Source organism: Dama dama, chromosome 17 (genome assembly GCF_033118175.1).
Source record: "Dama dama isolate Ldn47 chromosome 17, ASM3311817v1, whole genome shotgun sequence".
NCBI lineage: Eukaryota > Metazoa > Chordata > Mammalia > Artiodactyla > Cervidae > Dama > Dama dama.
The window spans coordinates 46,000,153-46,021,693 of NC_083697.1; the positions used below are offsets into that span (position 1 = coordinate 46,000,153).

General features: G+C 39.8%; 1 protein-coding gene across 2 annotated transcripts in view; it reads right to left on the bottom strand.

The window, feature by feature from the left end:
• KCNIP4 (potassium voltage-gated channel interacting protein 4) overlaps window positions 1–21,541 on the bottom strand; it is a 550,334-nt gene that overhangs the window by 208,082 nt on the left and 320,711 nt on the right. The window contains exon 1 of one of the 2 annotated variants that reach the window (XM_061164772.1): window positions 17,913–18,037. The exons of the other annotated variant lie outside the window; for it this stretch is intronic. Within the exon in view, the coding sequence (XP_061020755.1) occupies window positions 17,913–18,024 (112 nt within the window). The 5' untranslated portion in view covers window positions 18,025–18,037. Of the gene's footprint in view, window positions 1–17,912; window positions 18,038–21,541 lie in introns of those variants that run through there. 2 annotated transcript variants of the gene reach the window in all.

A 21,541-nucleotide genomic window follows, 5' to 3' on the forward strand; every position in this document is an offset into this window, starting at 1 on the left:
TCCTCCAGGGGATCTTCCCAGCCCGGGTATCAAACCCAGGTCTCCCGCCCTGCAGGCGGATTCTTTACCAGCTGCGCTAACTGGGAAGCCTGCTCTATATGCTATGGACAGTAAAAACAAACAAACAAACATAAACTCATGTTTCCTGTGCTCAAGAAGCTTTTACTTAAAAGAAGAGATGAAAGAAACAGTGGAAGCAAAAAAAAAAAAGAGAGAGAGAGATAATAGGAGAGTGGATTTTGTGCAGTAAGAGTTATAAGGAAAGAGGAGATTAAAAGACATGAGAGGAGAATGGGTTCAATATATAAAAAGATATCCTCGACTTGCATGGATGGAAGGGGTAGGCAGGTAAGTTCAGGAAGGCAGACACATGGGCAGAATCAGACAGGAGCAAACATGCTGTGAGTGCTCCAGTAATCAAGCAAGATGATTTCCTGTCCGTTGGCAAGTGGCTCACTAAGCATTGTTCTTCTCTTCAAGGTAACGAGGATGCATACCAACATTTCACTTACGATTTTTGATAATAATCAAAATATGGCAAGCATATGGTTTTTAAAGATCTCTGTGAAAAAGTCTCTTTTGATTATCTTTAGCCAACTTTTCTAGCTTTCAAAGGAAAAGCAGAGCTAATATGGACCAACTGGTGGTGTGACAGAACAAGAGCAAGTCTAATTTTAAGGTTCAGAATTCTCTCCTACAAAGTACACTTGTCATCAAGTTAGAAAATATTTGGGGAAGATTATTTTAATTAGGAGGCATAGTACATAAATCGGCTTTCCCAGTGACTCAGCGGTAAAGAATCCACCTTCAATGCAGGAGATACAAGAGACATGGGTTCAATCCCTGGGTCAGGAAGAGCCCCTGGAGGAGGAAATGGCAACCCACTCTAGTACTCTTGCCTGGAGAATCCCAGTGACAGAGGAGCCTGGTGGGCTACAGTCCATGGGATCAAACAGAGTCCGATTCAACAGAGGGATTGAGTACAATCACAAGCATTACATAAATGATCCCTAGCCTCGTAAGGGCTCCAGGGGAGAGAGAAATCTCTCATTTGTTTACTTTGTTTCAACTTTACGTAATCTTATTTAATCAAAGAGACAATGCAGAGGAGGAAATAAAAATGTCATTAACTTTGTTGTACCTCTCTACCTGAGATTTGCTTTTACTCTTTTCCAGCATAGTTATGACTATAGTCAGCACTCATCCACATTTTGGAGAAAGAACACAAAGAAGGAAATCAGTCCTAAATATTCATTGGAAGGACTGATGCTGAAGCTGAAACTGCAATACTTTGGCCACCTGATGCGAAGAATTGACTCATTGGAAAAGACCCTGATGCTGGGAAAGATTGAGGGCAGGAGGAGAAGGGGACAAGAGAACGAGACGGTTGGATGGCATCGTCGACTCGATGGACATGAGTTTGAGTAAGCTCTGAGGGTTGGTGATGGACAGGGAAGCCTGGCGTGCTGCAGTCCATGGGGTCACAAAGAGTCAGACAGGACTGAGCGACGGAACTGAACTGAACTGATGCAAAGAAGCAAAGCAAGGAAATGATGGCTAATTAGTCAATTCCTATCCTACATCCCTGTATATATCTGGAATTGTACTCCAGCCAATAATGGTACCTCTGGGCCTTTATGATGTAAAACATAAAGCACATCGCAGAGTGAAGAAGATAGTACTGCAAGGAAGCACCACTAATGACATAATTTATAATGAAATGAGTGAAAGTTCTTTAAGAGGAGGTGAGATGGTATAGATGTCATGGCATAAGATCTCAAGCAATTCCTGTTCACTTCAAAAATCTTCCTCCTTTCCTAGCCTGAGGAAATTCATTTAAAGGAGCTGACAGATTTTCCTTAAATAATTATTCCAGCACTTAAACTGTTCCCTAAAAAACAGTCCTTCTGGAATTATAGTAGGGTGAGATTTGTTTCAGGCAAACATTTCTAGACTCACCTTAGATAGCCACTGGCAAGAATGGTTCTTATTGTTGTAAAATGTGTGCATTTGAAATATATTAGCTAGGCAGGTCAATTTAGAGGTTTACAAAGATTTTGCAACTACAGAATTTCTTTGCGGATTCTGCATCTTCATTGAATATGCCTAAAAAATACCAACAAGATGCTAAGCTATTCATTTATTTTATCATTGATATATTCTAGGAGAGATATATAACAATACTGAAGGCAGTGTACTATTCTGATCATTATATTTTTAGTCTAAAATCTTGTTAGGGACCTATAGCTTATGTGCAAATTTGTAATGGAGATATATTTTCTAAAAGATTTTAGCTTTGCAACCTCTTTTGTCACAAAGAAAGGCATTCGGGTCATTCCCTCTGTCACTGTGAACATTTTCAATAACAGGAAGGAGTTAATTCTGCTTTTCACTTAGGTGATGTTTAAAAGGCTCTGCGAATTTCTCCTTCAATGCACCAGTGATATTTAGGAATTGCTGAATATAGTGAAGACAGATGTGGGATTTGGGTGTTTGTTCAGGTGCTTCTGGTTTCTAATTATTTTATCATTATCCATTTCCCCCTGTAATTTGTTTAAATTTGGAATCACATCACTAATATATCTCATTGCTGCCAGGTCTTCAATATTCTCCTGTTTATTCATTAGAGAGTTTCTGTTACCAAGTCATTAATAACCATGAATTTACTGAGACATAAAGTCACTCATGTACTTAGTTCTATTCAAATAGATGTCTGGAAAAGCACTTATTCCAAATATACTACCTTGACCTTTCTAATCCAGGAACCTTAGAGTATTTCTTCAGTTGTAGAAACTTGGGGGAAAAAAGGCTTCCCTGGTGGCGCTAGTGGTAAAGAACCTGCCTGCCAATGCAGGAGATGTGAGTTCAATCCCTGGGTGTGGAAGATCCCCTGGAGGGCATGGCATTCCATTCCAGTATTCTTGCCTGGAGAATCCCATGGGCAGAGGAACCTGTTGGGCTACCATCCATAGGGTCACAAAAAGTCAGACACAACTGAAGTGACTTAGCACAGAGGAAAGAAAGAAAAACAACCTAGCACTTACAAGGAAGGTTGGAGAGAAAAAAACATATGAGTTCTAGCTTCTGAAGTCTGTGGTTGATTCCAGTTCTGCTATTTGGTTGCTCAGAAATGAGACAAGTTCCTCAGCCCCTTTGAACAAATGTTTTCACCTATAAAAGTGGTTATTGAAAATAACCTATACACTATCCGATATGTGGCAGAACCCAGTCTAGTATAAATTGCAACACAAAGTATTCAGAATCAGCATAAGGAAAATTATGTTTTTAGCAGTTCTGCTCTCAGTGTTTAGGAGGCTTTCTACCAGAAGTTTTGTAAGAAGGGAGAGTGAAGCAGTCATTCAAAAATCTGAGTTACAAAAGGGTATGTGCCTTGTCTCAAAATTATTCCATGATTCAAAACCACTCTATGATTTTGAAAATCTATGAAGTTGACATTTGATTACCTTGATCTTATGGATGAGGAAACATGTTCAAGAACTTTGGTGACTTGAGAAAATAATAGCAAATGAAGAAACAGACAAAGGATTAATCTCAAAAATATACAAGCAACTCCTGCAGCTCAATTCCAGAAAAATAAATGACCCAATCAAAAAATGGGCCAAAGAACTAAACAGACATTTCTCCAAAGAAGACATACAGATGGCTAACAAACACATGAAAAGATGCTCAACATCACTCATTATTAGAGAAATGCAAATCAAAACCACAATGAGGTACCATTACACGCCAGTCAGGATGGCTGCTATCCAAAAGTCTACAAGCAATAAATGCTGGAGAGGGTGTGGAGAAAAGGGAACCCTCTTACACTGTTGGTGGGAATGCAAACTAGTATAGCCACTATGGAAAACAGTGTGGAGATTTCTTAAAAAACTGGAAATAGAACTGCCATATGACCCAGCAATCCCACTTCTGGGCATACACACTGAGGAAACCAGATCTGAAAGAGACACGTGCACCCCAATGTTCATCGCAGCACTGTTTATAATAGCCAGGACATGGAAGCAACCTAGATGCCCATCAGCAGATGAATGGATAAGGAAGCTGTGGTACATATACACCATGGAATATTACTCAGCCATTAAAAAGAATTCATTTGAACCAGTCCTAATGAGATGGATGAAACTGGAGCCCCTTATACAGAGTGAAGTAAGCCAGAAAGATAAAGAACATTACAGCATACTAACACATATATATGGAATTTAGAAAGATGGTAATGATAACCCTATATGCAAAACAGAAAAAGAGACACAGAAATACACAACAGACTTTTGAACTCTGTGGGAGAAGGTAAGGGCGGGATGTTTCAAAAGAACAGCATGTATACTATCTATGGTGAAACAGATCACCAGCCCAGGTTGGATGCATGAGACAAGTGCTCGGGCCTGGTGCGCTGGGAAGACCCAGAGGAATCGGGTGGAGAGGGAGGTGGGAGGGGGGATTGGGATGGGGAATACGTGTAAATCTATGGCTGATTCATATCAATGTATGACAAAACCCACTGAAATGTTGTGAAGTAATTAGCCTCCAACTAATTAAAAAAAATAAAATAAAATAAAAAACTAAAAAAAAAAAAATAAAAGAACTGTTCAGAGTCAAGTTAAAAAAAAAAAAAAAGAACTTTGGTGACTTGCATAGAGCACAAAGCCAGCATGTTTCAGGGGTAGCAATTGACCAGTGTGTGTCTGTTTTCAAGGTTCTGTGTCTCCTAGACTCAGTATTGTCCTGCCTCTAGAGCCAAGTTCTACCATTAAGTCACAAAGGAACTCTGTGGAGCTCATTACTTCTTCATGACCTGTAATAGGGACTTTGACTGGATGGGCTTTCTTTCATGTTTGCCTACTCACAGTATCTCTGATTCTTGGTCCCAGACTTTGTCACATACACAGAATGTCCCACATTTCTACTTGAAAGGAACATAGGCATACCTCTCAAAGAGACATTATGTTCCTTCCCTACTATGTAAATGTGTCTCAGTAAAATGCATATATTAGTAATGCCCAGGAAATATTTATTGATAATAGTCATAATTTTATGTATTCTAATTTTTCTCCTCAATGCATACAGGCCCAGGAATTACTTCATCTAGGGAAAAAAGGGTTTCTTTTTTTTCCCAATAAATAATCTTATGCCTACTAAACACCAGGCTTGATGGTTCAAAAGGTCATGATGATAGATAAGAGGTGGAAATCACTTCATAAAGGAAGTGCATCTTGATTGACAACAAAGCAGAACAGAAAGAGCGTCATCAAGCCACAGTGAGAACTTTGTATGTAATTATGAGTCCTAATGTTAGATTACAAGGCATTAGCAATTCAGCCCTAAGACAGGGCTTCTTAACATTAAGCTTGCTAACATGGTCTTTAGTGTCCACCTTCAGGATGTCCCCTGGTCAACAGCACGCAGTGACCGTGCAGTGAGCCCAGTGCAGAGAGTCCTGGGCAGTCCTACGTTACAGCAGGGAGGGTAAGCTTGTGCCATCACTTTGAAAACCAATTTGATCTTAAATACATATCAAGATACTCAAAACAGTCCATTGTCTTTTTCAGTCATTTTTCTTCTAAGATCCTTTCCTAAGAAAATAATTAAAAAAAAAAAAAAAAAACCCAAAAAACAAAATAAAACAAAAAACAAAAAAATTCAAAATATGTATGCAATTTCACACCCAAAGATTTTATTATAGAATTTGGACAAAATGCAAATAATTTACATGTCTTAAAATCAGGGTAAATAAATTATATTACACACATTTATAGAATATAATGTAGGTATTAAAATATTTATGAAGGATCTAAATCTAATAAAAAAAATTCTGCTCTATTGTTGAATTTAAAGTTACATCAAATTTTTTACATGTGGTATTATTAAGTTTAAAGAAACAAATCTATGTGTATAAAAAACTGAAAGTAAATAAGTAAAAATATTACCAGTGGTTATTCTTTGAATGGTGAGATTATGGATATTTTATTCATATTTTTTCTTTTTGAATATTTATAAACTTCTTATAGCGATTGTTTGTTACTTTTGTAATGAAAAAACATTCCCTTTCAGGTTTGATTTCCAATGCTATAATCTTTTCATGCTTAAATGAACTTTAATGACTTACAAATATATGTAAATAAAAAGACTTTATATGTATATAAAAACACAAATTGTGTTTGATTGTACGGCAACCCAATGGTTCTCAGTATGGTTGGAGGTGATTTTGCCTACTCTTCTTCCCCTCAGGGGATTCAATAGTTTCTGGAGACACTGGTCGTCTAAGTCTGAGGACATGTGCTACTGGTGTTTAGTACGTAAAGGCCTGGGATGCTACCAATAGCCTTATCTTGCAGAGGACAGCATCCTCCACAAAAAATCACCCAGCCAACAAATGCCAATAGTGAAGCTGAGAAACCCTGCCTTTTAAACAAAGTGGTTAAAAATTAAATTAGTTCAAGACTATGATGGGAAATCTGAGTTTATTACCAGAACCTTTGAATAAACTTGCCTATCTATCACCTATCCATCCATCTACTCACTCCCAGACACAGAGGGTTTGTAGATAAATGTTCCTCTTATGTGGGGCTTGAAGTTTAGTGAAAGAGAAAGGCAGAGAAATCAAGGGCTTAATGTAGTTTTTAGTGCTAAGATGGAGTGCTTCGGAATAACAGAAGTAGGAACTCCATCCAGCTAGGCAGTTCAAGGGAGGTTTTCTAGAAGAGATGGTTGCTCAGTAGAGCTTAAAGAAGGAGTTAATCAGGTCAGGTGGTACTAGTGGTAAGGAATTCTCCTGTCAATGCAGGAATCACAAGAAACACAGGTTTGATCCCTGAATCAGGAAGATCTCCTGGAAGAGGAAATGGCAACCCACTCCCAGTGTTCTTGCCTGGAAAACTCCATGGACAGAGGAGCCTAGCAGGCTACACTCCATGAGGACATAGAGTTGGACACGACTGAGCTACTGAGCACAAATACAATCAGTCGAGGACCAATAATGGGAATTTTATTCTAGAAGGAGGGACAATCATAGAACAGGCAAAGGCATGATGCATGAAATAGCACAGGGTGCTTGGGAAATAATGAGCTGGATGGTATTGCAAAACAAAAGTGAGGGTGGGGAAGAGGAAGAGAAGCCACAGGGCTGGAGTATCTTTTCTGCCTCAGGAAGTCAAGAAACGTTTTTCAGAGAAGGTAGACTATGATCTAAGAGTTGAAGGTTGAAAAGATGTTTTCAGAAATATGAGGAAGGAAAGGCATTCTAGGAGAGAGAACAGTATGTACAAAATTATGGTACCTGGAGGCAACACAAAATGCTCAGGGAATGTCAGTGTAGAGTTGCTGAAACATGAAGTTGAGGAAAAAGAGGAAAAGAAAAAGGAGAAAAGACCAGAGATGAGGTTGAACAGGAAGCATTGGTCTGATCGTGACCTTCATATCATATCCGAAGACATAAAGATTTTATTTTATAATTGAAACAGAAGAATCTTGAGCATCAGCTCAGTCACCAGGTCTAGAAAAACTTCCCTCTTGAGAATATGAAGTCAGATTGGAATAAAGTAGGATAGGTGTGGAGTTAAGATGAGACAAGTGTACTGATTTAAAGGGACAAGCCATTAAAGATGCAATGAGAAACCCACCAATGCATATTTGTTGTGCCTCCATGATATATTTGGTCTTTCTCTGGACCCTGTGGAAACACAGGGAAAATTCACTCTATGCTGAGGTAGCATGGTCTCTTCTCCAGCTGAGGAGAAATATAAAGGAACACAAAGTCAAGACTTGAGGAACGATTACTGTTATCAAGTGTACATTGTATGACATACACCAGGACTGACAGAATTCAGATTAAGGAGGAAATGTGGTATTAGAGAGGGGGAAGGTTTTGCTCTGGGTTGAAATGGGGAAATATGGGTGAATCTCTTGAATAAGAGAAGGTATTGTAGGAGAAAAGTAAAGAATATGAGGCAGGACTTAGAAACTGGGATCAACACGAAGCGTTCTTGAATATTCGAAACGAGGTTATATCAACTGTCAGTGGTTCTCAAGGATGTGCGATGCTGAGTGCTTCGAAGTATCACTCAGATTCAGCTCAAAGGTCACTTCTGTGAGTCCTTTCTGATATTCCCCACCTTCTGAACAGTACTGGTCAGGCTTTCCTAATGTCTCTCTATACCTTGTAAACATTTGAGACCAGGAAAATTTACTAAACCAATTTGTCTGTGTGTAAACCTCTTTAGCCGAAATTATGCCCTTAAGTTCCCAATTACCAACATCTTTAAGTTTCCTGTACACTGCCTGGTACGCAGATCACTTAAAAAAAAAAAACAAAAACACCTTTGTTTCATGGATGATTGAATGAACGATCATGTTTAGTAATAGGTAAGATGGAAATGAAGAATAAAGGCAGCAATGATACTAACTCTTTAAGTCGTACAAAGTATTTGGTGATAATTTTAAGAAATATCATTTAATTTACTTCTCACAATAATTCTATGAGGTAGCTACTATTATTCACCCCATTTTTGAAAGAGCTAATGTTCAAGGTGGTTATAAATCTTGCCCAAGACCATATGGACCATCAAAATCCAAGCTGTGAACTGACTTCAGGTCTGTCACACTTCAAAGAACATGAAATTACCCACTGTTTATATATTTTCCATTTTCAAGAGAATTCAAACTTATGGCGATTTTACTTAAAAAAATTTTTTTTTGTTGATTCAATGTATTTGCCCTCAACCCAAAACACTCAGTATGTTAATAATATAACACCAGGAGGACCAGTTTACTTTAAAGAGTTGAAATGTGTTTTTGAACAAACCCATAAGATAAGGGTTTATAAACTCAAATGAAAAAAGCAAAATGCCTCCATATCTGAGAGGCAATGAAAACTAAACAAAAATCAGTAAGCAGGGGGGACACTAACTGTCTAGCCCCAACATTGACTATTGTGTAACACAATCATGTGGATGGTTTCATTTATATTATAGTCATCAAAATTAGCCTAGAAATTGTGAGATTAGGGGAAGGGAAAACATTGCACAAGCACACACATCCTATTTTAAATCACTTGCTAATTTGGCAGATAACTCCATTAATCCCAAACAAAGGACTAGATATGCACCTACTCAATGAGACCAAAGGGCTCAAAAAACCTAGACAAGTTTCCCAAAGGCAAGATCTCATCAACCTGAGATTATTTCTTAATCAGCTCTTTTATTGCCAGCTCTTAGTGTAGGGGTTGGCAAATTATAGCAAAAAGTCAAATTCAGCCTGCTACCTGCTTTTGACCTTTCAGCTATGTTGTTTTACATTTACAATGGTTAAAAAATAAAAATAAAAGATATTTTATGAAATGAAAATTATGTGAAATCTGGATATGTGTCCATACATATTTATTGGAAGACAGCCACACCCATTTATTTTATTATCTTTTATACTACAACAACAAAGTTGAATAGTTAGACCGCATGACCCACAAACACTATGATACTTATCATACAAAAAGTTGACTGGCAACTGTGCTAGAATAAAGCTCGGCAGGTGCCAAAAATCTCAGTGAAGAAATCATTGCAAACATCATGAATTTGGCTTTTTAGATTTATTGCCTAACCAAGTGGTTCTCAAAGTGTGCCCTGGATCCTCAGCATCCATTAGGAAATGCCAACCCGACTTCTCTGGTTGGTGTGGTTCCATCTCTGGTCCAGGAATTTCCACATGCCACATGATGCAGCCAAAAAAAAAGAAATGCCAGTTCCTAGATGTTAACTGAGATCTACTGAATTTGAAAATCTTACGGTGGGGACTAGCAGCCTTTTATTCTAACACATCATCTTGGTGATTCTTATACATGTGAAGTTTGAAAACGATATAATGCAGGAATATGAACATGTTATCCTATCATAAGAAGAAGAAAGGCATATATAGGCTTCTATTTGTATCTCAAGCACGGAGCTAGATATTTCACTTATGTTTGAATTTCCTACAACAATCCTGAAATGTTGGGCTTATTAGCCTCATTTTACAGAAGGAACTCAAGCTGAGGAAGGTTAAGTAACTTGTTCAAAGTTACTTAATTAGGATTTAAACTCACAGCTTCACTTGCCCTTCACTTTACCCTGCCCTCTCCCTTATCATGTGTGAGAGAAAGTAACTCCTGAGAACCCTAGGGAGGGGCCCTGGTTCACCAGCTAGGCTTTAGCATTCTCTTGCTGAATATAAAATGTTGCAGAGTATCAATGTCAGAAAAGACCACTCTCTACCTGTGATTAATCAAGATAAAAATTAGACCACTCTAATCATAGCTGAGAAGAGGAAAAGCATGAACTTTGTTTAAACCACAAAAATAACCAAATATCCACCGTCCTAGCTAATGTAGCTTGGTTTTTGCCAATTACAGTTTCAGCCTCTGTCTAGGGTTTACTACTTGTATGTAAGATTTACTAAGCCAATTACACTGGCTTCTTGACTTTATTCAACCCGGAACAAAGCCCTACTTCCTAAATCAGAGTCCCTTAACACAGGTTCAAATCCCATAAGTCCTTTCTAACACTCTGTTTCGAGATGCCCCACGGTTCTCCATATTGTGTGTTCTTCTCGGAAAAGAATGTGCTGTGTGCTAAGTCACTTCACTTGTGTCTGACTCTTTGTGACCCCTGACCCGCCAGGCTCCTCTGTCCGTGGGATTTTCCCAGCAAGAATATTGGAGTGGGCTTCCATTTCCTCCTCCAGTTGATCTTCCCAACTCAGGGATCAAACCTGCATCCCTTAAGTCTCCTTCACTGGCAGAAGGGTTCTTTACCCTTAGCACCACTAAATTTTTTGGACCACAGGTGTGTTCCTGGTGACCTTTGGCTGGAAGTCATTGAAATGTACAACTCCTCCATCCCCATCCCTCCTCACTAAGATTCCAGCTCTCTGCTTCATGATGGAGTAGGAAATGGGTTCCCAACGTAAGCAAAGCTAAAATAAATTGAAGCCCCCAAATCCATCAGCATCAAGTACATTGTCAGGTTCAGAGCAATAATTTACAGAGATTGATTATATCTTAAGTGGATTAATGGCCTTTTTAGAGTCAACCTGATGACAAATAATGACTTCGGGAAACTGCCATTTTTCTTTTGAATTACAGTTTATATTCCTATTTTTAGCTTCCAGTCTTTATCAAAGTCTTTTGATCCCTCAACTCATCAGATTTCAAATGCCACCATCTTTGTGTAGCCTTCCCTGTATGAGATGGCTCTTCTGTTTGTGTTTTCTAAAGTCCTTGCTCCCTCCCACCAGACAATTTTAAATCTTGGATTAGTTATTCAGGAGCTATTTGGTCTTTAAAACTTTTTAAGGACAGTACAGTGCCCCATGTTCTCTATGGCTCTTCACATAGTAGGTGCCTAGTAGATATTTGTTCAATTTCACTTAGAAATCCAAGGTCTTCTCCCCATCTCCACACCCCTGTTATGGAATTGAAAGGGCCACTTTCCCGGCCATATCAAAGCCCATCTAAGCTGTGCTTTTTTATCTCTCTGTTGAATGTCTCATTTGAAATTATTTCCCAGGGCCATAAAATTCTAATGAACAGCTGCCTCTGATGCCTTTGGTTTGTGGCTATCTCTGCTTTGCAGGATAATTCTGATGTGAAATCTTAATAGTAGAAAAAAAGAAAGAGTTTAAAAAAAAGTCATAATCAACTAATCAAAAGTTTCCAAGCTACTTTGGAGACTTGAAAGAGGCACTAGAAGCTCTTGGTTACGTAGCACAAGGAGAAGTGCATTGGCACTATTACTGTATGGAAATAAATTACACTCAGACTCTCTCTTTTTTTTTTAGTGTGTTCTAAATATCAAAAATTGTGCTGGGGCAGCAAGTTTAATTATATAATTAAGGAGAGGGAATAAAACTATGTTAATTCTGTTACATTTCTATTTTATCTGTTTTGTCACAGGACTTCTGCATTTTATACCATGTTCCTATGTTGATATTACCTTACCGAGTACCCCTCATACAGAACTTGTGCAAACACTTTTCTGGCATATGAATTTGATAAACTTCCTTTCATCCATAAAATCCCAGGTCTCACCTCCTCTGGGGAGTCATCTCTGATCATTTCTATCTCTTTCACTTGGGCTTAATTACTTTCCATTCTTCTTTTGTATCTTGGACTCACTTGTACTGATTTATCTACCATAATATATTGCATTTTCCTTGATTATATTCCCCATCCCTTTATACAACTTGAGAATTCCTTGAGGGTAGCAACTGAATCTAATTTATCATTGTATCTTGGCCCTACCAGAGTACCTGGCATATTAAAGACAACTGAGAAACATCTGTAAATGAAAGCCATTGCTGAAATACAAATAACAATGTTGGTAATTATTGGAGATGGATGACGGGTACATCAAAGTTTAATGTTTTTCTCTGCATTTTTGTGTGTAAAGTTTTCCAAAATAAAACGTTCAAAATAATTTTGAAGACCTTGTAAGATGTCAGGTACATCTTTTGGAACTTTAAAATTCCCACCATAAATGAAAATACTATAATCAGTATCTTCAGGAATTTTCAGCTACAACCTCTGTGTGCCCTAGATTTCTCTCTCATCTCATCGGAAAAACATTTAAAGCCAAACAACATTGTCCTGAAATGAGGAAACAATTATGCTATTGCAGAATAGGTGCAGGTCAAGGATATTATATTAAATGAAGTGTCTAGAAAATCTGGAAATTGACAGTTCACCTTAAATATTTCATTGATGAGGGCAGTAGAAGGATTCCTGCCTTTGTTGTCTCCCACCTGACTTGTCCCTGGGATCTCTACTTCCACTCTCTTACCTCTGAACTCATCTTCACCTACTTCCAAACTGACCTATCTGAAACATGAACCTGCCATACTGCTCACTGGTTCCCCAAAGCTGAAGACTTTGGGTCAATGGCTCTTTATTGTTGAGAAAGTACTTGTGCCCTCTCGGCACTCACCCCAATAGACTCCTTCAGACACATCTCATTTCGACATTCTGATGCCCACCTTCTATAAGCCACAGCTCTTGGCCATGAAAGCCACTTTCTGCCAGTGCTCAGGGTTACAATTCAAACTCTTTGCTCAGCCTGGAGTGTTATTTCCCCATTCTTCCATCTGGGATCATCTTCTTACATTGCTAAGTCCTGTATAACTATTCCCGCCCCCCCCCCCCCCCCCCCATGAAACCTTGCCTTCAGCCCTCTCCAGAACGTTCCACTCCATTGTGCTTCTCCTGCCCATTTCTTGGGGGCGCTTATTTTCTTCTGTCTTGTTGAGTGATTAGTTTCCCTTTTTGGAATGTAAGCTTACTGAAGGTTCATTCCTTCAATGTTTATCTTGGCTCTTTCCACCATCTCAATCAATGCCTAACAAAGGATTCTGCCTACACTTAGAATCCAATATCAAGTATTCCCTGCAACACTGTGAAATGAGATTATTCTTGTAAGTGTTCTTCCTTGTTCCCTTTATTAATGAAGGGGATATGTGAAACCTCAAATCATTATATTAAAATCCCATTAGTCATTTTAATCCTCCTTACAAATTGCTTTTGCTCCCTAAACCTTAAATTTCAACTGAAAGAGAATTATTTTTTAACATAGGGCTTTACTGAAATAAGAATCTAATTTATGTGGGAGCAGAAATGTTTCCCCTTACCTTTTCCTATTCTTGGCAAATTCTCACTAGCCATTGTAGATGATAATAGTAAGGCAACACTGCTTTATCTTGAAACTAATACAGAAGGGTCTCATCCACATAGAGTCAAAACTACTTTCTAAGCTAATCAATGCAGAGTCACACTAGAGAAAATACTCTACAATGGTACCAGTGAAGAATCATTGCCCCATGAGGACAATATAAAAGCTTCATGTTACCTAAAAGAAGCTCATGGTTCTGCTCTGGGCCTCGGCTTTACTTCTCAACCAAAATGAATGGCTAACTCTATAACTTTTTTTCTGAGCTATATTTTCTAAGTGGTCAATCTCAGGGAAATGTTTAGCAATTTATATTGGGAAAGCCTTTTTTGGCCTTTTTTATCATTTGCTGGTAGAAAGGATGAAGGACTTGCTAATCTAATATTTTGTGACTTGCTATGTAAATGCTTTTTTCTTATACCTCCATTCGATTGGTGATCACAAAGCCTAAGTTCTGTTTCTTCTTGGACACTGAATCTGAGAAAACACAGACAGGAGGCCTAGACTAGATTTCTTATGACTTCAGTGGGTCTCATTGTTTGATTGTACTTGGCTTAGCCATTCATGGACACTGAATATGTCACAGATACATTAAAAATTCAGTGAGGATCTTAGAGTGAGGGGACTCAGGAGACCATTTGGCTTCCTTTTGTTCAAATCCTGCCTCTAAGGTATGATAGAGTATGCAGTTTGGATTAGGTTGCTTATAAACCATAATTGGGTCCTAGCCTTGGGTTGAAAAAATGTGTATATATTTTGTAATCTTATTTCCTATGATTGCATTTCCCTCAGATATCTCATAGGATGTTAGTAGACAGTTCCTCTAACTAGTCCATCCAAAAGGAAATAAGTCCTGAATATTCATTGGAAGGACTGATGCTGAAGCTGAAACTCCAATACTTTGGCCACCTGATGCAAAGAACTGGCTCTTTTGAAAAGACCCTGATGCTGGGAAAGATTGAAGGCCGGAGGAGAAGGGGACAACAGAGGATGAGATGGTTGGATGGCATCACTGACTCAATGGATATGAGTCTGAGTAAGCTCCAGGAGTTGGTGATGGACAGGGAAGCCTGGCATGCTGCAGTCCATGGGGTCACAAAGAGTCAGACCTGACTGAATGACTGAACTGAGTGGACAGTTAGGACAAGATTAAGGTATTCAGGAAATTTCCCACCTATGTTTTTGTTCATTCTCTTCCCAATATTAGAGAAGAGAAATAAAAAGAGAAAAATGTGTTGTAATAGGAAAAAGCACCATACAGGATTCAGCGCTCTTTGGATTTGGTTCTGTCTCCATTCCTAATTAGTGTTGTCTTCTAATAAATCAGTTACCCTCTCTGGATTGCAGTTGTCTCCCATGTAAACTGAGTCAGTTGGACTAGATCAGTAATTTTTCACATATACTTTGGAACAAAAAAGGAATTTTTTCCCTATCTTTTCCCACTTGTCAAGGAAATATATACCACCTATATGGTGGTAACCTGCATCTTTGTTATTTTAGCACAACCAAGACTTACATATTGAATCCAAAGTTTTCCCAGTTTATTGGACATTTTGGGCTTCCCAGGTGGTGCTAGTGGTAAAGAATTTGCCTGCCAATGCAGGAGATGCAGGAGAGGTTCATTCAATTCCTGGGTTGGGAATATCCCTTGGAGTAGGAAATGGCAACCACTCCAGTGCTCTTGATGGGAAAATTCCATGGACAGAGGAGCCTAGTGGGCTACAGTCCATGGAATACAAAGAGTTGGACAGGACAGAAACCAAGCGCAGCACATTGGACATTTTACACAATATTTTAAATGTGTAGGCACATCATCCATATACATGTGTGTATAGAAACACAGGGTGTATTGAACTGTGGAGCTGGAGAAAACTCTTGAGAGTCTCTTGGATAGCAAGGAGATCAAACCAGTCAATCCTAAAGGAAATCAATCCTGAATATTCATTGGAAGGACTGCTGTTGAGGCTGAAGCTCCATTACTTTGGCCACCTGATGCAAAAAGCCGACTCATTAGAAAAGACCCTGATGCTGGGAAAGATTGAAGTCAGGAGGAGAAGGGACAACAGAGGATGAGATGGTTGGATGGCATCACCGACTCTATGGACATGAGTTTGAGCAAGCTCTGGGAGATGATAAAGGACAGGGAAGTCTGGCGTGCTGCAGTCCATGGGATCGCAACTGAGGGACTGAACAACAACAAAATTAGAAATAAAAATTCATTTATGGACATGGGTATTATTATTTGGGTATGGATATGGATACCTACCCCCAAAAAGATGTTGCAGACTTTCTCAAAATTCTCTGATTCTGGTTGGAAGACTTAAGTTTACAATTTTACTTTTTATATTGTTGGAACTCACATTTGAAGATTTTGTCTGAAAATCTTTATGTGACATAAGAAAGAACTTAAAGAATAAAAGCCGAGTCATTTTCAAGGGGCTTTTGCAAACTTGTGACTTTTGAATTTAAAAGTCTATATTACCAACACTGGCAATAAAAGAATTGTATGCTATCCTATAAACACTATAGGGCTGTGAGAGTTGACTTTCTTAAATATCTCTGTGGTGTTTTTCCTTTATGTTTAATCTAGATCTAAAACAAAACCATCTTGAGTATAGCGCACTAAAACTGGGGCCTATGGCTCAACGGATTCCAGAAAACAAAAACTAATATGGTGAAGAAATGAAACAGAAGCAAAGTATTCCAATCACATAAATTAAAATGATCTTATCTGTATTTTGTTACAATACCACTAGAAAGTGTTGAGGCAGACATCTCAAAATAATGCAAGATCATTGTGCAGCACTTGGAAAAAAGTTTGTTTCTGTATTGCTTTCCTCTCAGGAAAAATGTGAGGTTAAATAAAATTATTCCCACAGTTAAATAAAATTACTGTGTAATATGAGAAAAAAATACAGAAATTCTATTTTCTGAGGGTTTATTTAATCCTATTACAATATTATTCTTATGTGTGCCTGAGCAGAACTTGTTACATATTAAGAAGACTTAAAAAAAAAGATATGAAAATTGCATGAGAACTTCTGATGTTCTTACACTGGTCTAAACAGTAGAATCTAATGGACCCACTTGTAGAAGGAAAGACTTTCTGAAGATAAGATACACTGACCATTATTAACATATTAACAGCAACAACCTGTATACCAGATGTAGTTTGGGATGCTGTCATCTTAGCTAAGCTCCTGAACTCTGTCAGAAAGATTAGAAACACAGGCAGGCTTAAATATTTTCATCATCTTCCCACATTACACACAATGTGAGAAGTGAATATGCATAAATAACTCGGCAGTAAAAGATCTTATCCTTATCCGGAAGGTATTACCAAATGTCTCAGGAACTCCATTCTTTCACTTGAGAATAAAGAATAGCTTGGATGTAGAACTGACATCAATAATTAAGGTTTAAGTAATTCAAAGCATGTTATTTCAATGAAAAATGATACATACATCTGTAAATATATATATCACTATTAAAAAGAAGTTACAACTTTTTTTAACTTGCCAATCTTTGAATAGTAGAATTGATTTTGGTAGTAAAATTCATATTAGGAGGATAAAATATTTATTGATAGCAGCAGTGCTGTCCTGGGCTTATATGGGTTTTCACTCAAGAGACAAATGAGCAAAGTGGCTCACTGGGAAATGTAAATGAAACACTTTTGCAAATTAAGTGTTCAAAGCACATTTTTGCTAAGCATTCATTAACTCAGTTTTAAATCAAAAGCTTACCCATTTTTTTTTATCATAATCAATAACTCAGCTCCACCTGCACATCTCCTAACTAATGAGGCACCAATGTACGTATTTCTCTCACAAATCAGGATACTCCTCCAGAGGATGGAATTACTAATGACATTAAGGCGTGGTAGCCAACATGAAACTCGACAACCAGAACAGCAACCTGTATTATCACCCTGGAGTAGAGAGAGCCCTAATTTCCCACCTTAGAAGTACATTTAACCCATAATAGCACCCTAAACTCAAATTTCAGATAGAAAGATAATGGCAAATATCCCTTCCTTTCCAATGTCAAATATCTGGGTAAACAGAAATGAATTGTCTAGGCTGCTCCATGTCAAGCATGCATATTTTAAAACTTTTTGCGTATTTTAAGCCTCCTCAACTCAGCAGCGTCTGTATCCAGTTCTGAACCAGACCTGACCAACGGCACAGATGGGAGCGACCACTTTACCTTCTGAAAAATCAATCAGTCCCAGCAAATGAAGCAGCTTCAGAGATGCACATATAATCACAACAATACCCACTGTTTGCAGTCCTTCCGACTCCCACTCAAGAGTCAACATCCTTCAAGCAGGTAGAGGCATCCCAGCCTCCGAACTCCTTCGGAATGGAGGGAGTTAATTAGAGAATCCGAGTAATATCTCGCTGGGAACAAAGACTCGCAAGGGGGAAAAGTGAGCAGCTCCTCAAAGATGCGCCGGGCAAAGCAGCGGCCCCCCGGGGTGAGGACCGACCTGGGCTGAAGTCCAGGCCCTCATACTGATGCTGGCATTTGCCTGATGGGGTCCCTCCACCGCAGCGCGCCGGCCCGGGACTCTGCGCTGCTGCCAGCGCGTACTTGGACTTCAGAGCTGCGAGGGCAAGATCTGTTGGAGAACTGGAGACTTCGCAGTGTCCGTGGAGAGAAGGGACACTCCTAGGAAACTTGCCCGGGAGAGCACAGCGGCGCTCCGTGCGCTGATGCCGCAACCCGGGGCTGGGTGGGTAGAGCTGTCTGCGCGCTAGTTTGCTGCCTGGGAAGCTTGCGAATGTCCCCCTTTCCCCAGAGCAGCGGCTCTCTCTTTCCCGAGCTTGCTCCGCCAGGCAGCTCGACCCGCTCACTCTCGGGATGCTAGGAAAAATTCAATTTTGGTGGTTGGTGTCTATAGCCTCTTTAAAAAGCCCCTGAGGAAGCCCAGGGGCAGCTTTTCTAGAGAGAAAAGTGCAGAAGCAAAAATATTCATAATTCAGTGGCTTTTTTCAAGCGGGAGCATCCAAGCCGCAGCCCACCTGCCACTCCACTGGGGCTGTTCTGGTCCCTGCTGACACATGATTGAGAGCATTATTAAGGAGACTGATTTAGTCCTCATATTTACAAAAGTGGATGGGGGTGGGGTGGGGGGTGCGGCAGAGCAGTACCTGGTAAGAAAACGGCTGTTCAGTAACTGCCCCCTGGAGGGTGAGCGCTACTATCATCCTTAAATTTTTGCTTTAGCCTGTCTCAAAGCAAAGTTTCACAAATTTCTCTGATGATAAACGTTACTCGGGTGTTTGTTAAAAGAATCTTTTGTGGAGTCTCTGATTCCGAAGATTCTGGAGCTTGTGTTCTTAAACTAGAAGCTAGGTGATTCTTATCATCAGGTAAGCGTGGGTCGCGCTTGTCCTGAAAGATCCCACGGGGCGTTCTATTCCGAACCACACACTAGCAGCCTAGGGAGCTTTGGGGGCATGGATTCTGGGCCATGTCGGAACCACACCAGCTTAGTCACTCTGCGGGTTATCTCCTCTGTGCTGAAACTCAGCCCAAGAGTGGTGGTGGAAAGAATCAACTGGCACTCTGTATATGAAGGGATTTTTAGCCCCTGAAACTCACTAGGAGACATAAGGGGCTTATGAGGAATGTCTGAGGCCCCAGGGAACATTTCCTGGTTTGGCCGCTTCTTGCTGTGTGATATTTTGCAAGACACTTAACCACTCTGAAAACAGTTCTTGTTCTGTGAAGTTGTGCTTATGATACTTCAGTGCTTTATTTAAAGTTTTCTATTTAAAGGGAACGCTAGGAACTTAGGGGCTTCCCAGGTGGCTCAGACGGTAAAAGCATCTGTCTACAATGCGGGAGACCGAGGTTAGATCCCTGGGTCGGGAAGATGCCCTGGAGAAGGAAGTGGCAACCCACTCCAGTACTCTTGCCTGGAAAATCCCATGGACAGAGGAGCCTGGTGGACTGCAGTTCATGGGGTCGCAAAGAGTCGGACACGATTGAGCAACTTCACTTCACTTCATTTCACTTCACTTCTAGGAGCTTAGAGTGGTCATAATAATAATAATAATAATACTGAGTATTTATTATGTGTTCATCCATGTTGCAGCCTGTAGGATCTTAGTTCCCCAACCAGGGACTGAACTCATGCTCTCTGCAGAGGAAGCTCAGAATTGTAACCACTGGACCACCAGGGAAACCCCAATCCATATTAGTTCATTAACTCATCCCTACATCTCTACGTGGGCTTTTCAAGTGGTATTAGTGGTAAATAGCCCACCTGCCAGTGCAGGTAGTTGTAGGAGACCTGGGTATGATCCCTGGGTGGGGAAGATTCCCTGGAAGAGGGCATGTCAACTCACTCTAGTATTCTTGCCTGGCGAATCCCATGGATGGAGGAGCCAAGCCGGCTATGGTCCATAGGGTTGCAAAGAGTCAGACACGACTGAAGTGACTTCATGCACACATGCACAGCTCTGTGTGGTAGATATTATGGTCATCTTCATTTTACAGGTGAGGAACTGGAAGCATAAAGAGGTCAACTTGCCAAACCTGGGGGTGCATTGCTTGGTAGGCAATGAGCATTCATTCTTTCATTCAGTTAGTCTTTAACATTTATTAAGCTGCTACTCTGAGCTATGAGGAGGTCATGGCAACCTACTCCAGTATTTTGGCCTGGAGAACCCCCATGGACAGAGGAGCCTGGTGGGCTGCAGTCCATGGGGTTGCAAAAATTGGACACGACTGAGCGACTAAGCACCGCACTGAGCTATGGACGATATGTGAATGATAAAATGGGAAATAAGGTCCAGTCCTATCCTTTGGGGACTTACAGGTTAACAGAGAAGTCAGGCATGGAATGCAATGTGACCCATAAATGTTCTCTCCCTTGAGTAGAAGATATCTTTGAAGATACAGTGAGTAGAAGAGAAGATATCTTTAAATATACAGTGGGAGCACAAGAAGGGAAAGTCAGCTCCACCTGGGGAAAGGTGGGCGGTAGTAACAGGACAAAGACTTTATGGAGGAGGAAAGGATCAATGATGGTAGCTTTCATCATTATTGGAAATAATAGATCATATACAAGCTTCAGGATAAGTAGGCTTGGGTTAAATCCTGATTCTGTCACTTGCTTGCTCTGTGAGTTGGGGGAAACTGCTCCATCTCTGAGTCTCAGTTTTCTAAATCCAAGATGGGGATGCAGCTGCCTCCTTGTCATGGTTGACCGGAGAGTTAACAGAACATGGAGAGCTGAGCCTAGCTGCTGGTGCTCCCCTGCTCAGCACAGAGTAGTTGTGGGATTATGACAGACGTGCCAGCTCTTTAGAGGCTCTGCTGGGCCTAGATGGATGAGATGACTTTGCTCTTCTCTGGTCCTGCTGCTCCTAAGTCTAGATCCAGTCTTTTTCCTATAAAGACTTTTGAACATCCAAGCCCACAGGGCTATTTTTCTCCTCTGGATTCCAAGAATATAACTGGTACACACAACTTTAGGTCATTAAAATTGGCTCTGAAAACAGTGCTTTTTGTTATGCATAATATGCTTATAGGAGATATTCTTTCTATCAATCTGTCCAACCAATTACCCATATAAACAGGTTATTTACAGTTGTATCACCATGCCAGTTAAGGAGAAGCAGTTCTCAGAAGTTGATGAGAAAATAAATGTTTTAAGTTACCATTCTCTGAAATTCCTGCCAATATATAGCTAGCTATGGGAAGTCAAAAGTTAAAAAAAGCTGCAAAAATTAATTAGGTCAGTCAAACTATAACTGTAAGTTTTAATCCTACACAATACCACATTACAGTTGGAAAAAACTGAGGTACAGAGAGATTAAATG